The 17,773-nt window shown below is 39.4% G+C and overlaps 1 protein-coding gene across 11 annotated transcripts in view; it reads left to right on the top strand.

Moving 5' to 3' along the window:
* Window positions 1-17,773, top strand: part of RGS7 (regulator of G protein signaling 7) — a 412,379-nt gene that overhangs the window by 373,615 nt on the left and 20,991 nt on the right. For 10 of the 11 annotated variants that reach the window (XM_057507876.1, XM_057507877.1, XM_057507871.1 and 7 more), the window contains 6 exons: window positions 204-278; window positions 7,420-7,518; window positions 8,677-8,738; window positions 9,717-9,827; window positions 11,185-11,310; window positions 15,764-15,950. In XM_057507876.1, coding sequence (XP_057363859.1) covers window positions 204-278; window positions 7,420-7,518; window positions 8,677-8,738; window positions 9,717-9,827; window positions 11,185-11,310; window positions 15,764-15,950 — 660 coding nt within the window. The remainder of the gene's footprint in view (window positions 1-203; window positions 279-7,419; window positions 7,519-8,676; window positions 8,739-9,716; window positions 9,828-11,184; window positions 11,311-15,763; window positions 15,951-17,773) is intronic. The other variant, XM_057507875.1, reaches the window with a different exon arrangement.

Consider the following 17,773-nt stretch of genomic DNA (forward strand, 5'->3'; position numbering starts at 1 on the left):
GAATGGTATCTGAAGGCCTTTAAATGTGAGGAGTAACAGAGTGTAATGTGTTGATTACGGCTGCTGCTGGCAGACATGGCTGTGGCCCTTTAGGAAGATCTGCCAACTATATTTGTTCAGGTTCTGGAGTGCAAGTCATTAAGGCACTGATCAAAAACTTCACACCCCAAAATTCCTTTGACTCTCTGTTTTTCCATTTCCAGCCTGGATGTGTAAATACCACTGAAGTGGACATTAAGAAGTCATCCAGAATGAGAAACCCACACAAAACACGGAAGGTAAAATTGACCTTTGCTGTGCTTGGTAATATGTTGCACTGTTTAGAGGACCCACTCATAAAAGCATGGCTCCCATTCCATGGACTATCTTCTTCTTCTTCTTCTTTTTATTTCTTTTTTTTTTATTAGATAATTCTTTTTTTTATTAAGGTATCATCGATATACACTCTTATGAAGGTTTCACAAGAAAAACAATGTGGTTACTACATTCACCCATATTATCAAGTCCCCCCCTTACCCCATTGCAGTCACTGTCCGTCAGTGTAGTAAGATGCCACAGAGTCACTACTTGCCTTCTCTGTGCTGCACTGTCTTCCCCATGAACCCCCAAACCATGTGTGCCAATCATAATACCCCTCAACCCCCTTCTCCCTCCCTCCCTACCTGTCCTCCCCGACCCCTCCCCTTTGGGAACCGCTAGTCCCTTCTTGGAGTCTGTGAGTCTGCTGCTGTTTTGTTCCTTCAGTTTTGCTTCATCATTATACTCCATGGACTATCTTCTTGCATCTTCCCTGCTCTTCCTTGTTGTTTGGCTAGAAGAAAACCTGGGTGCTCAAGCCCTGGTTTCTGTCAGTCCATCTATCCTGAAGAAGTGGCCCCATTGTGGTCCCGGAGCGGGCACGCAGGTGGCCTTGAACAGCTGGCTTTGACAACAGGGAACAAAGGTGCTGAGAATCCTCTGTGTCCTTGAGCGGGGAGAATCAGCAGCAGAGAAAGGCATCTCCTTCTGAGCTCAGGGGATAAGGAAGTATAAGTGGAGATTATTGAGACAAAGTGATACTACTGACAGAAGGACACTTTTAGAGAAAAGTCTGGGGGGAAAGGGACATCGTAAAGCTGTTAAACCACACAGGTTAGTGACACAACCCTGAGACAGTGGTTGCCTGTTCAGTGTCTGTTACGGGAGAGAATACCTAACAATCAAAAAGCTATCCAGAATTCAGTGACATTTTAAATAATCCTTGGACACCACATAGCAATAGTTCCTACATATTTTTTAAAGTAACGCATACACACAGAGAGCATTTTTCTTCATCCCCTAAAAACACTTCATGTGCCTAAGAATTGCTGGCCTCCTACAGCCACTCTGCGGATACAGCCCAAGGTTGGAGCCACTGCATTAAAACATCCCACAAAGGTCAAAGTGCTTCTTTTCTGTGGCTCTTCCCCTATGTAGCCATAGCATTTTCCAGGGTATGTGTCACTCCTGTAGGCAACAAACTTTTTTTTTTGTAGTCTTATTTCTTATTGTCTTTTTCTTCCATCCCTAGAAACATACCACATTCAAAGGTCCCAATATGACCCAGTGCCTTTTCTTTCTTTTAAGGCAGTTTCGCTTGATATGAGGGTAAAGAAGCCAAGGAAAAGTGCCATGATCCATTCAGACACGGTGCTTAAAAGCTTTGGCCCCCAGGAGCTCTGAGAGAAGCAAAGCCACCCTGTGGGCACGCTGTCCCTGGTGGGAGGCCCTGCCCTTGCCTGTCGTCCTCTGCCCACAGCGCCTCCTGACTGTTGGAATGGGCTCTGTGGGACAAGGTTCAAAATGCAGTCAGCTCTTCAAACAGTGCATTAAACTGCCTGTTGCTAGCTTCTGAATTTTGAGGTTCCTCTTCATAATGCCTTACTTTGTGTCAGGTTTCCCCAGTAGACACCAGCTGAGAAATGCTCTGATTCCAAAAAGAAAGTGCCTGGATTAAGGAAATAGAACTTAAATATAATAAGTAATCATGTACACTCTCTTTTTCACACTACACACCGTATTGATATCTTACCAGCGCTTCACACGGCATCATTTCTTTTGAAGGCTTGAAACGCATTAGTTAATAATGCTGCTCCCTAAAGAGCCAGGGTCATCCAATTCTATTTGTCTAGATTGCAGTTTGCTTGCCTGTGAATCAATAACCAGAGAGCTCCAGGGCCTCACTACAGGGCTAGCTAGCACAGAACTATCAGAGAAGAACAAGAATTCTGAAGAAGGCTACAGCAGGGGGAATGCACGCCCTTGTTTCCAGCAATTAGAGAATACTGATTTTTCTCACCTTTTATAATAGCTTTGCATGGTCAGAAGTGTTGAATTTGCTAGAATCTCCACAAAGGCTGTTATTTTACACAGAAGGCTATAGCACTCTAAGCCTCACACTAGTTTGTCCTCTAGAATGATGACTGCTGCTACTTTAGCTCATATTTGGTTAAGAACTGGAATGACCCATTCAATCAGGTTTAACAAGGCTCTACTGTATGCTACACATGTACTGGCCTCAGGTAGTCAGTGGTCGTTGGAGCAGGCATCTTGGGCTACTGTGACAAAACAGTGGGTGTCTGGGGAGCTTAACAATGGCAATTTATTTTTTCAAAGTTCTGGAGACTAGAAGTCCAAGATCAAGCTTGGTTCCTGATACAAGCTCTCTTCCTGGCATGTAGGCAGCCACCTTCTGGCTGTGTCCTCCATAGCAGGGAGACAGAGTGCTGGTGTCTCTCCTTCTTCTTATGCAAAGACACCAGCTCCATGGGTTGAGGGTCCCACACTATGATCTCATGTACCCTTTTTATCTCCTTACAGTTCCCACCTCCAAATACAGTCACCATGGGGATGAGGGCTTTAACATAGGAATATTTTAGGAATAGAGTGCATCCAAGAACATGTTGTCCAAGGCATTTAAATGGTTTGTGATTCCTCATTGCCACACCATTTTATTAATGAACAACTTGACAACAAGCCGCAAAGTTTCCCACCATCCTCGGGGTTTCAGTCTGTCCCTGTGGAGCAGGCAGTTCTAGGGGGTTGCAGGCCCTAGACAGACAGCAGAGGCCAGCCTTCTGGAAACTTCCCTGCCTTCCCCTGTTAGTTGGGATGTATCCTTCCCCTTCTATGAGCTGTGTGATTGCCTGTGTCGTATGCTTCTGGGGAGGATGTGGAACCCCTGGACTTACTCTGTCTCTGAAAGTAGGTACTGCCCTTAGCAAACAGAGATGCTGTGCCTTCCTTGCAGTTCAGCTGTGATGATGTTTTTTCTTGTGGTTGTGTGTCATGACAAGAACAATGGGCCCGCTAAATCCTTAAAGCGATAATTAGCATATGAACCTAAAGAATATCAGGGTTTGGAGTGTTATATTTAATTGTTGAATTGCAGACATGTTTTTCAAACATGAAGAGAAGGCTTAGGTGTGTATCTGATTTTTTCTGATTTTATCTGAGGTATTTTTAAGTATTTGGGATTAGTCAGTTTTTAAATCTGTCTCTACCAAAATACAAAGACATAGGTAAAATGTATTCCCTCAAGTGTCTGAAGGAATGATAATGCAGCAGAGCCAGAAAGAAATCAGGCTAATCTAGGCAAAATTTTCTTCAGTCAGTTTCTAAAACTTTAACTCAAATAGGTCAGGTTGTGTATTAGTCAGAGTTCCCCAGAGAAACAGAATGAACAGGAGGTGTGTGTGCATGTGTATATATATAATAGGTATATATTTTATATATATTTATATGTCATCAAAGAAACACCCTGAGTAGTGTTTGATCAGGTATCTGAGCATGTGGCTCACCCAAGTTGACACATAAAATTAACCCTCCAGGATGATCCTTCTGTATCACAACAGCCAGGCGGTCCTAAGAGCAGCACAAATCCTTAGGAAGAAATGACAAAATGGGGTGTGTGTGTGTGTGTGTGTGTGTGTGTGTGTGTGTGTGTGTGAGCCCACACTTTGGATGACTTCCTGTAACTTCAGAGTCTGTATTTCAAACACCAGCAAGCTGTTCCCTATCACATTATCCTTCTTTTTCCTTTGTCACCTTCATTGGGATGTTATGGCACTTAATATTTTAGTTAACAGCTAATGTGCACAACCTAGAAGAACAGTTTGAAAATTCATGATTGAATGTCTGGTTTCCCTGCCATTAATGCAGTGGTTAGAGTTACTTGTACATAAAAAGATTGGCATTCCTCACTTCCATATGCAACATGTAGAAATTTAAAATTTAAGTGCCATGTAACAGAATAAGCTACTCATATCTTTGAGTAACACAGAAGTATTTTCAGTAAGAAGTACAATAAAGTTACAGGCAACAGAAACTCTGCTCAAAATAGAACAGAGGAATAGTCTAGACTCTGGGGATAGGCAAGCAGAGGTAGCCCTCACTATGTCAGAGAGATCTCTCTCTCTCTCTCTCCCTCTCTCATCTCTCTTCTCTTTGCTCTGCTCCCAGCAATGACTTCCTCCACACGGCATCAGATCTGGCCACAGTCCATTCTCTAGATGAGTTGAGCAATCCATAGGGAAGAAAATTAGTCCCCCACCATCCCTAGTCAGAAAAATCTGAGTGATTGTGCCCCACGTAGACAGGCATTAAGGCTTCCCACACTCCCGAGTTTCCATTTTAAACCCCCTCCCTCTGTCAAAAAAAGTAGGAGAGAATTTTCTTATGGTCTCTTTGAAAATATGAAGTGAAATCACATATGAGCAGACTTATATAGAAAGTCAGATCTTCATTTAATGAATAACCTACCCAGTACCTATTTGATGGTGCTATCTATGAAAGGTGTTACTTCTTTCATATATAAAGGAATAAAAGGGAATGTTAATCAAGCCATGCGTCTCCATTTAGTAATAAGCTTTGCTATTACAACTCAAAATGGATCCCAGTTAATTGGATTTTCTCCCAGCAGCAAACATGAAGACATTAGGACAGTTGTCTATTTGAATGTCTGTATTGTCCTCTATCCAGGCTGTTGTTAGCTCAATCCACCTTCCCTGGGCCAATATTTGAATACATTTCCTTTTTCTAAAAAAATGCAAAGCCTTTTATATTGCAAATGACCCTCATAACTTGTCTGTCAAAATAGGATCAATTTCGTCACCTCCCTTGTCCAGAAAATAAGCCCTGTATTATAAAACTGCATTATTGATGATGATTTCCACTGTAGCTGAGGATCACAGCTAAAAGCTATCACTGGTCCCCAGAAAATGAATGACACCCTGATTGAAGAAAAAGAGAGCTCCTGATGTTTTACTTGCATAAGACAAAAATGGGAACTCCACAGTAACCTCAGAGTCACCAGCCAGGCTGCTGGAACACCTTCCAGTGGTTTGGGTCTTACAGGGAACTTCATGAAGCTTGCATGAAATGCATGCCTATTGAAACAATCAGAAATGGAGAGATATATGTTAACTTACGGATCATTTTATTTCTATGGCACCATTTTTCTAGCAATCTTTTAAGCTAATTTTAAACTTTAACCCCAAACTCAGCATTAAAATGGTCAGCTATCTTGTCTCACAGACATTTTTGCATGCATTATAGGTTCTTATTGAAGAATTTCAAGTAATTAAACCAAGGTAAACAAGAATGGAAAGTTCAAACCTTAGAGTCTTTTTTATTCTTTATCAAAAATGAATGAGATAAACTGAGAAAATAGCAGACATTAGCAAGTATGATCATGGTTCAATTGTGATCTTTCACTTGCCTAATTTTAAAAAAATCAACCTCAACTGTTATTTCAGAGTTCAGAAGGTTGTTTTCTTCAGTCAAGTTCAGATACAACTCATAACAGTTCATGTAGGCCTTTTCTGTTTCTTCAGTGGAAATCAAGTCTCCTTGTACTCCAGACCCTATTAGTGTGATTTTTTGTGTGTGTCACATATTCCCCCTCCATTAGACTGTGAGTTCCAATGAAGGAGGAAGCGTATCTATTTTCATTTCTCTTTAATACCTAATGCTTAGCATTATATCCAGCATAGAGCCAGTGTTCAATAAATGTTGAATGAAAGAAAGAAAAAAAAGAGAAAGGCCAAGCCATTCAGTTCATTCAGTTCAGTCATGTTAACAAGTAATTCACAGCATGTATGCCACTCCTTGGGTTAAATGATACCCAGTGACAGGAGCTGAGTTCCAAAAGGTTGGGTGAAGGCATAGAGGGGAGATTGAGAGATCTACAAAGACAGCCTGAGTTGAGTGACTCATTGGGGTTAAATCCAGTCCAAATCTGTTAAAAAGGGACTAAGAGCAAAATAATGGGGAGACACAAGGATAAAATCAAGTCCAAAGGGTCAAAGTATAGAGCCAAGAGGTTAGCATTAAGAAGAAGTAGGGTCCACATGAAGACCAGTCAGGAACAAAACACATTTGAAGTTAGAAAGACAGGTAAGTTTGGGATAGACCTCTGAATCTCCCTCTTCTGAGTCCAAGTTTCTCTCCAAACCTACTGGTAACTGTAATTTTGTGGGGCTTACGCAGTTTTATTATGTCCTTACCCTTCATCCTCATGAACAAAGAAAAAGCGCTCCATAGCTCACATTAAATTGTCTATTTTTAAGTAATAATATTTTGATATTTAAGAAAAAGTGTTTGGCCTCTGCAATGAGTTGACATGTGAGCTGTGTCACCCTCAGATGGGGGTGTGTTTTTTTTTGTCCTTTGAAGTCTCCAGATCTTTATTTATATTAACAAAGCAATGAGTCTTTCTCAACGAAGAGTGTTCCTAAATAGAAGGTTTGACCTTTTTGACAAAATAATAAGAAGCACTGGGGCATCCAGAGTTCCAAAGATATGTGAAACCTCTAGGGTGACTGATGTTTGCAAATGGCACCCAAAGGCAAATCCAGTATTATGGGATAAATAGCCCAATGTTGAGATAGGAAAGTTGGAGCACTCTGAAGTGTCTCTGATCACACCACCAGAGGCCAAATCAGCAACAGAATTCTTAATCCTGTCTCTCTTCAATACTCCATTCCTTTCCTTTGTGAAACTCAGATGTGTATCTTCTTTTGGCTTATTAAATCTTTTTTCTATTCTATATCCACTTCTATTTTATTTTGAAACCCATACTTCTGTCATTATCCAGCTTAGTGTCCTCAGCCCATCCCCAGATTGTGTTATCACACTTACCATGTTCTTTCCATATCATCAATTATTCTGTCAAAGTTAATCATCTAACCACATATTTTTTCAAAGAGCTATGCTTCTATTTTATATTCATATGATATTTGTAACAGCAGTGCCTTTTGAATTTTGAAAAGAAGCTTAATCAGATAGGCAGGGAAGCTTTGAGTTACCTTATGGAATATGTAACATAAAATTACCTTTTAGAAAGTCTGTCACGATAAATGGTATTCTGTCCTAACATATTTCTTTATTATTTTAATACAGTCAGTCTATGGTTTACAAAATGATATTAGAAGTCACAGCCCCACCCACACATCCACACCAGAAACTAAACCTCCAACAGAAGATGAGTTACAACAACAGGTGGGTCAGCCTATAAAATGACCTGTTACTGGTTTACTGAGTAGTAACTATGAAAACCAGATGGTGAATGTTAATAACAGGGGTTTTTTAAAGTTCTTTGTATGGTTGACTGTTTCATAAAGAAGCTTTGCAATTAAAATGTGCAGTTTGTTTTGAAAAATGTATGGAGATGGTTTTCAAAACTCTTCACTCTTTAATTCCCCAAATCTGTTTCCCCCTAACCAATATTTTAAAGCACATACAGTGATTTATTGGTGCCTCCATTATCCAGAGTTATTTTGTACTCCAGAACTCTTAAAAAATGAGAAGACAAGAGGTTGGCGACACTGAGTCATGTGTTTCCATTTCCAATCACGTGATCTTCACAAAACAGTGTTTGTGCTTGTCTCTATAATACTGATCTCTATGAGCCTCTTGAAGTTTTCCTTTATCGACAGTGGTGTGCAGTTCTCATATATATTGACTCTTTTTTCACCAACTGATCAATAGCTGTAGCTCCAAATGATATTTTAAAGCCAACACCAGTGTCACTGATATCAAGTAATAGGTCAGACTCTTGGTTGGTCAAGTCATATGGCTTTTCCCCTCATATTTTCTTGTAATTTGGTTTCTCAATAGCGTCATAGAGTTTCTTGAGTATATGTATAGCCATCATGAAGGAAAAATAATTCAAGGAGTTTCAAAGTTTTCCATGTGTGATTATGTCCATGTGAGCATTTGTCCTGAAATGTTGATAAAATTATTCTCAAAACACATTATCATTGAGCTTTGTTGAGATATTAGAAAGTAGGGCTTACTTTAAAATTATGCTAATAAATAATACATTTGTTTTCTGAATTCAATACTGGGGGAGGGGGAGAATGTGACTGGTTGGTTATTCACCATGAATATATGTGTGAAGTTTTATAACACTTTTAAAATAAAGGTACATTTGGTGAAAGCAGGCAGAATGTTCAAATTCATGGCTGTTCTAAAATGATATTATGTTTACATACAAAACAGATTTTAATTTTCAGATTTGATTTTTTTTTACAAACTTCGATATTTTGCTAAATTAGAAATATTCTTATTTAGAATTGCCCAGTCCACCAGAATTTAGAATTGAACATGGTAAGGCTTTCACTATTTGTGTAACTGTTTCTTCAACTCTCTTTTCAGATAAAATATTGGCAAATACAGTTAGATAGACATCGATTAAAAATGTCGAAAGTTGCTGACAGGTAAGTATTTCAAGCTATCTATAAAAATTTTTAATTTCATATGACAGATGTGTTCAAAATGGTAAGAGAACTGATGAGATGGGAACATAGATAAATAACTGGAACCTGGTAAGAAATGTTACTTTGTTTTTTTCTTTTTACTTTGTTTTTGTTTTTGCACATAGAAAACTTTGAAAGAACTCCTGTAGTTTAAAAGACAGAATGATCATCATTGTTTTAAATCTCTAGAGATCCAGTCCTTGTGCAGCCATAATATGACACAAGATAATTCCAAGGAGCTGAATTTTTTCACTCCTGCTGGGAAAGACAAAGCTTTCAATTTATCAAGTTACACTTTTGGTGACTTAGAGCTTCTCTGTAAATTCATCTTAACATTCATACCACTCAGTTACTACATGACGTCAGAATTTGAATTAACACAGATTTTGGATATGTTTCTTTTCTATGTATATATCTGGTACTAATGGCATTCGTATTCTTCACTGGAGGGCACTGCCAAATCCTACCTTCTCAACTTATTTTCTTTCCTCTCTCCCTTTCTTTTTAACACCGATTTTTTTAAATTGCAACTGAGTCTCCTTGTACTAAATTCCTGTAAATACCTTTGATAAAAGTTCCCTTTTCACTCCTTCTCCAAGTTGCCTAAAACCAGTTCAGCTGTGGGTGGGCTGGTTGCCCAAGGACAGGAACTGACCCTTAACATGGCTTCTCATGCACTGACCTCTTCCATTTTGCTTCATTTTAACGGAAGGATATTGATTCACGTGGCTTAGGCATAGGGTAGCCACATTTGTCTCCCAAGAAGTACACTGTGTTGATGCATGTGAGTTATTGAAACATGAAAACTGCCACTGGATTTCATTCTATAAGTAAGCAAGGGTTCCTTGGCCAGACATTTTTATACTGTGTCCTTTATTTGGGGCTAGACATAACCTCAGCCAGAAAACTAACGAAGATGAAAATGTTTTTTCTCTTTAGTCTGCTAAGTTACACGGAACAGTATTTAGAATATGACCCATTTCTTGTGCCACCTGACCCTTCTAATCCATGGCTGTCTGATGATACTGCTTTCTGGGAACTCGAAGCAAGGTAAGTGACATTTTCTCTTATCCTTTCACTGTTTGGGTGAAATAAAAACACTCACATAGCTGGTTAATAGTAATACGGGTAATTTTACTTTAAAAGGAAATTTTATGCTGTGTCTAATTAGCTCATGATATATAGCCCTTGTTCAGGGTAATGGTTTTTGAATCTTAGATGTTTGCATTTGTATAAAGATTTGCATTTCTAAAAGGACTGGCACAAAGTTGGAGGTGCAAGTGTTTTCAGGATAGATTAGTCAGAGAGGGATCTTCAGTTCTTGAAATTTAGCTCATTGTTTTTAGCTTCCTTGAAAATCCAGGTAACCACAAAGGCTCGTGTATTCAAGTTAAATGAATGCTAAATTCATACTTTTAAGCCCAATGTAAGTATGCCTTTATAAATTCAATTTTAAAACAAAATGAATTTAACAGAAACACTCTAAAAGAAACAGATAAGGGACTAACTTCTTAAGGAAGCCAAAGCACAATATAAGACTCCTTGATTTCTTTCCTTAAATTAAACAGGTCCTTAAATTTCTAGTCAGAATTCAGCTCAGAAAACTTAAGGTAAAACGTGTTGTTTGAATCATATACCATAAGTCAGAGACTACCTGTGATGTGTCTGGGTACTTTGCATTTAATAAACCAATCACTCTCCCACCAATGTATCATCAGTCTTGACAGAGTCATAAAAAGATCATTGCATATCACTTTGTGGTGAGAGGGGTTAGTATTCTGTAGCAACTCTCTAGAGTGCATTGAAGGACTTCTTTTGCTTCTACTTCCATCCAGTGGTTCTTAAACGTGCCTACAACTACACTATTCTTCATCCGTAAGATTTAGATTTTATAGTTGAGAAAGCTGGAACTCCAAAATGTTGTGACTCAGCCATGATTTGGTCACACATTTAATCAACAGCAGGACTTGGGCCTCGTGGTTCCCCATGCCTTCTCCCCCCGCACACCATACTACCATGAGACTGACTTGTGTAGTGGGCAAGGAACTGAGAATGCCTGGAATACTGCCCTTCTTACCTGCCTGGCATTGGCAAGTTATAATCCTCCTTGTGCCTTGAATTCTTCACCTATGACCTGAGAATTATGGTGCCTAGCTCATAAGGTTACTGAAAAAGTCTAAAAGAGAGAATCCACCTAGAGCACGAAGCACCTACTGTTCAATAAGCATAGGCTTTGTCATTAATGCTGAGCTCATAGCCCACTATAATTTCAGGCAGAGCCATCAATCAGAGGACTTTTTTTCTGAAAGCTGTGTTAAAGATGGGAACGTCAAGGCTTGTACTTGGAGGTGAGATGCAGTGGTGGAAGAGTGAAAGAAATGTATTTGGCTTTGTTTTATCTCCCCAGCAAAGAACCAAGCCAGCAGAGGGTAAAGCGATGGGGTTTTGGCATGGATGAAGCACTGAAAGATCCAGTTGGGAGAGAACAGTTCCTTAAATTTCTAGAGTCAGAATTCAGCTCAGAAAACTTAAGGTAAGATGTGTTGTTTAGACCTTACACCATAAGCCAGAGAGTACCTGTGATGTGTCTGCTCACTCTGCACTTAGACTGATCACTCTCCTCCCAACACCATGTCAGAGCTATGACCCCACTGAATTTCTCCTCTTCATGGAGGAAAGTGTAACCGAGTTAAAGCCTGTCCAACATTTTCAATTCCCTACAAGGGTTTATTTTTTAATTGTCTCAGTCTTTGAACTGTGTAAGTTTGATGCATTTGAAATGGACTCCATAGGAAGTGTAATATTTAGACTGATGTTTGGCAAAGAAGAGAATGGTCGATAATATTTATGCAGTCCAGTTATTACCTATTTATCAATATTGGTTTTCTTTGCATATCGCTTTTTCAGTAAGATCTAGAAAAAGAGATCGGGTGCCTATATCAAATAACTTGAAACAAAACTAAGAGGGTAGCTCCTGTACTTTGTGCATCTGAATACAGCTTCAGGGCAGTGGAGAGCAACACCACCTTCTGCCATTAGTTTAAGAGTGGCGCACACCCTGCCCATCTGTTATAAACATCATCCTTACACATTTTTGAGATTTTTCTAACTTAACAGGCACCTGGAAATCGAATTTTAAAATCTGAGACCTTGGAATAGGTTCTAATGGCTCTGTTTAAGATCATTAAAGTGAGTGATAACTTTCCACTACATAAAACTGGTTTTCCATGAGCTCTTTCATTCATTGTTCTTTTGAAACATGATACCCTAATTTACTTATTACTTATGCAGTCCTGTGAAATTCATTTACAGAAAGGTCTCAGCGTTCATTTATTTTCACTGGAGCCGAGCAGAGCCAGGCATTGTCATATCCTTCTCAGGGGATTTAAGAGATACCAATACCAAACCATCCAGAAATACGCAGAACTTTGACAGACGTCCCATGGGTCAGGCAAGGTAACCACAGACAGAACCTGTAGGAATTTAATTACGTGTTCCTGTCATGGATTCTTACTGGGCCTGCTAAATAATGTTTTTCTATATTGAGGTCATGTCATCAATTACTGAGTGTGAGAATGCCTAAAAATAAAGCAGAGATGGAGGGTATTTTCAGCCTTTTCGTGGTGGAGGAGGTGGCATGTGCTCTCGTTCCCTAAGTCTAAACAAAAAGCTGACATCATAGGTATTACAATGAAGAAATAAAAAAGTAAGGAGCCTCACCAGTATCACCTAAACAAATCAAAATGGTTCCTAATCTCATTCAAATTACAGCCTACTGGTAGATACAGAAAACAAACAGATCACAGCACAAAATGATGGTATTCAAATGGGAGAAGTGCAGAGGGGTAATTAACAGAGTTCGAGATCAGCAGAAGCGTCCTACAGGAGATGGCTTCCAGGCTGAGACCTGGAGGACAATGAATTAACTGAGCAAAAAAAGGAAGAGGAGAGAATCTTTGGGGAGAGGAAATAGCATGTGCAGACTGTCTCGTGAATGAACTGAATCTCTGCTGATTCCTTAGTTCAAGCCTTCACCAGTTTTTTATCTCAATAATTCTTTGCCACACTAGTTTCCCTGCTATTTGCATATAAGAAATTCACATATTTCATATACATATATTTTTTCCTTTATTATCTAACATGTGCCTATTATATGTTTCCCTACTAAGGACAGATGATAGGTAGATAGATAGATAGATAGATAGATAGATAGATAGATAGATAGATAGATAGATAGATAGATAGATGGATAGATAAACAGAAAGGTGAAAGATATAATTCTTGAGCACCTGCTATATGCCATAATTTTATATCCACTTATTTTATAAATATGCCATGCTGTATTTTGTTTTCACTATTTCTGATTATCACACATCTAACCATCATAACAGAAGTGAAATGAAAATATTCTTGACCCATTTCACAGATAAGCAAATTATGTCTGGGAGAGAGTAAGCATCTTGTTCAAGTCAGATCACTTTCAGTCAGCATCCTAGGATTCCTATAAACCAGTACAAGCTCCTGTCCACTGCTCCCCAAATCTGAGCCCCACTGCCTCTACCTGGGCATCTGGTGTCACAGACTGAAGGACACAAGTGACCCAGGTAGCCACCATGGCTAATGATGCTCAAGTAAGGCTCAGTGCATCTCATCTAAGCACCTGCTGTTTACAGAGGTGTGCCACTCAGAGGACTGTTTTCTTCGCATATTAAAACAGGGGGAAAAAAGTCAAGAATACCGCTTATTAGTAAGTGCTTATTCCTCAGTACAGCCCCTGCTTTCCATTGGTGCCCTTTTGTGTATTCCCTTTCCGAGTAAAGTGCATTGTGGAACGCAAGTACTAAGTAAATGTATTAGTAGGAGTTTTACCTTTGAGAGCCCAAAAGTAGGCCAGGCAGCTCAGAAGCTCTTTTTACATAATTTCTCTCTTTTAATCTAATGGAGACCCAATGAGATGGGCATTTTCATCCCATTTTACTGAAGACATGAAGACTTAAAGACATTAAAACCTTCCTCATACTCCAGCTACTGTACAATAAGGGGGGTGGGATTTTCACCAGTGCCCTTTCTGTTCTGCTAAGTCGTCCCTCTACAACTATCACACTAATGCTGTGGATAAGAAAGTCAAAGATGCTCCGAGGGGGGCATCTGAGGGAGTGAGTGTGAGCATGGGGCCTGCTGCAGATTATGCAGTTACCCCTGCTGTGAAACTCAGAGTGGGCAACCTTGCGGGTCTCACCTTCCTGTCTTCAATGTCCTCTTCTCCAAAATGGGTGAAACAATAGCACATACAATATGAGTTAATGTATTTAAGTCACTTAGAACACTGCCTGCTCTTGTGTATCAATGTGGGCATTGTTATTCCCTCCTCAACCCTCTGATATTTTATTACCCATCCAAGTCCATTTAAGATGCCACTGCAGGTCTAACAGCTTTCCTAGAACTCCCTTTTCCAACCCAGTGCTGGCCCAGTGGAAGGGCTCTTTCCTGCTCTGCATTCCCGGACTGTCTAGTCCCTTGAGACTTCCATGTGTTTCCTTGTGTGATGGCCATTTGAATGGTGTATCGTTCTCCTCTACTAGTTCTTTGAGGACAGAGACATTGTTTTGATTGATGTGTTCGAAGCACGCTGGAAGGAACTTGAAGGAGTCTGAATTACAACACTCATGCTCCCTCACACTGCGTGTGGCATTCCTATCCAATTGTTGAAATATCAGGAGGAAATGTTCTTGAGCCTTGCCTTCTGAAAGCAAGAATGGTAGTTTCATGTTTAAGGCATTGTTCAGATTGGGTCATCTAGTGTTGCATGCAGCTACAGGCAAATGTCGGGAAGCTGGAAAATCACTAGACTGAGTAGAATTTGATACCCTAATTCTAGCACAACTGCTGTATTACTTATTTCGGGCCTTTCTTTAATGCCCAAGTTAAAACTTAATAGTCATGAAGGTGCTGCTTCCCACCTGTACCTCTCTCAGGTTGGTAACCTGTAGAGACCTTTCTCTCTGTGATCATCTTCTCCATTTCATGATTGCATCCCCATACTGGTCCTTGCTGGGGATAACATAGACCTCCTAGTTCCTGTTTCAGGTTGTTTTAAACAAATTACATGGTATACATATTCATTTTTTCAACATTATTTCTAGGTCTAACCAAGAAGATATAACACAGAGCAAAATATGAAGAAATGAAACTCAATACAATGTGGCCCCTTACCATTAGACTTTGCTATTTGTTTTCATCAACCAAAATGTGTTCCCATGTTCTTTCCTTTCAGTATATGCATTCTACATACAAGTATAGAAAATGCATTTCTATGTCTAGAAGTAAGTCAGTATAGACTTGTTTTTTCTGGAGTTTCTGGATTGCTATGATGCTTTTGCCAATTTAAGCCTTTCAGACAATTGCATGTGAAAGCTCACTGCTTCTGTCATTCCATAACTCTCTGAATTAAAAAGCCTAAAATTAGTTACTTGTCCTGATTTCTCAGCCAGGCCTTTTCTGATCTTGCGTCCAGGCCTCTTTGAATTCCTGTAAAGCTTCTCTGTAACTCCCTTCCAGGTAGAGCAGAAAATCCTCCACATACTGACCCTCCTTGCTCAAATGAACAGGAGATCCAAAGAATGTGATACATGGCCCTGCTTTCTGCCCCTCGATGCCCCTGACACTCACCCTGATTCCCTTCCTCATGGACGGCACTTCAGCATTTGTTTCAGGAAACATTAAGTTTGCACTGAATTAGGAATCCAGCTGGTCTGCCCTTACCAGCAAAGACTTAAAGGAGACTCTTTCCAGTATGTCCCTCCAAAAATTTGTATATCTTTGACTACAGCTAATGAAAATCATGCATCGAAGCCTGATGCTGGAAGTCCTCGGGGAAAGTAAGTCCATTATCGTGCAGCACTGCCAAGTGTATGCTCAGCTGATATTATAAGACCTTGCAGATTCTGAGGCATTGGAGTAAATGCATGGTGTCATGTTTTGCACAGATTCTGGTTGGCCGTGGAGGACCTGAAGAAAAGGCCTATTAGAGAAGTCCCCTCCCGAGTTCAGGAAATATGGCAGGAATTTCTGGCTCCAGGAGCCCCCAGTGCCATTAACTTGGATTCTAAGAGCTACGACAAAACCACGCAGAATGTGAAGGAGCCTGGACGATATACATTTGAGGATGCTCAGGTCGGTACATGAGCTTCACTTCATGTCACACATGTGCTCCTGAGAGCTTAACAGTTGAGATACTTTTATTTTCATTGCAATTGGAGGCTATACCTAGTATTTTCCATTTAGGTAACTTTATGTAAAATAACTCTCATTGATCTAAAATAAAACAGAGGCAGTTAAAAGTCAACAGTTTTTAAAGCCTGGGAATGTTCTGTAAATCTGAATGTTTTCATGTGAAAATGTCTCAAAAGGAAATACTTGAAAACTTTATTTCATTTTCTACTCTCTCACCCAATATATGAGAAAACTTAGCTAATGATGGCCCCATGCTGGTAACACATATTTGAAAACTTTAGGATGTCTTCTAATATGGCGATTCTAAAATTCTGACATTCCTAAATTCTTCATTATTACCAATAGTCAGAACTAAATTAAATTAGCTTAAAATTATGTCAAACTCAAGCCAGTTTGGTCTCCGATGATAAAATGAAATAGTATATTCAGGCATTTATTAATTTTCCAATTTAATTTTTTAGTTTATAAAAAGGAAAAAGGGAAATCAATATTAAAACATTAACTTTCTGAGATAAAACATGTTTTCTTTCCTCAAACTGGGCATAATTGCCTCCTTAAAAACAATTTGAATTTCTACTTTCTCTTAAAAAATATTGTGCTCAAGAAGAAAAATACTTGTAATGAGAGGATATTATTTCTTAATGATGTGTTGAAATAGGCTTTTAAATCAGAACATGCATACTTCTTAATTTCTTAAACCTCTTTTAGAGAAGGCTACCAGCTCTAGAAAGTATCTTGTTTTTAATAACAACATGACTACAATAAAATATAGAAGATGAAGAATGAGATGCACAAATGTCCTTTCTCATTTCACTCTCTACAGAAAATACATTTCCTGTTGGCTTTGGTTTAAAGAAATGAGCTACAGTGTAGAAAATGAGCCCAAGGTGACAGAGCTAGCCAGACCCCCATTCTCCCTGGCTCTGTCATGGTCCTCTATGTGGGAATAGTCACAACCTATGGAGACACATGAGAGAGAACAGGATGAAAATTCTGGCCCTATTGCTTACTCCACTGATGATTATCTTTCGGTTCAAAATAAAATTTCAAGCATTTTTCTCACGCCAACAATGTGTAAATGTTTGGACTGGCCTTCCTGAAGTCTAAAAGAGAACATTTCTTTGTTTTCTGTGTCTTTGGAAAATAGTCTTGCATCATAGTCTTTAATAAAATGAAAAGGTATAGTTTTTGAATAGAAAACATTACCACCTGAACTTAGGCTTCTTTTTCAATTAAGCTCAGGTATTTAACTCCAGGTTTGGGGGAAATTCCAGACACTGTTTGAGAAGAGACATAATGTCACACTGAAGAAAGCAGATTCCAGAGCCAAATCGTCTGGGTTCCAGTCTGAGCTCTGCTCTGTGGCCTCTTGAAAACACTGCACCTCCCCATGCCTCAGTTTCTTCATATTCAAAATGGATATAATAATAGTCCCCAGCATCACTGAGGTTTGGTGAGGGTTAGAGGAACTAAAAGAGGCCAGTCCTTACAACGGTGTGCCCAGCACATGTCCTCAGGTGCATGCCCACACTCAACACACCCACCACCCCCACACTTGGCTAACCATGTATCATTCCTTCAGTCCTCAGGACAGCCCTGTTTTATAGATTAGGAAACAAAGTCTCAGAGACATGAATGAAGGGGTCTCAATTTACATGTTTGTAAATTTTAGATCTTGACCAAGATACGACCTGATGCCCAAAATGCTTGACTTCAAAAGAAGACATTGCTCCACTTTCCAAAAATGAATTCTGTTAAGATTT

Source organism: Manis pentadactyla, chromosome 9 (genome assembly GCF_030020395.1).
Source record: "Manis pentadactyla isolate mManPen7 chromosome 9, mManPen7.hap1, whole genome shotgun sequence".
NCBI classification, from domain to species: domain Eukaryota; kingdom Metazoa; phylum Chordata; class Mammalia; order Pholidota; family Manidae; genus Manis; species Manis pentadactyla.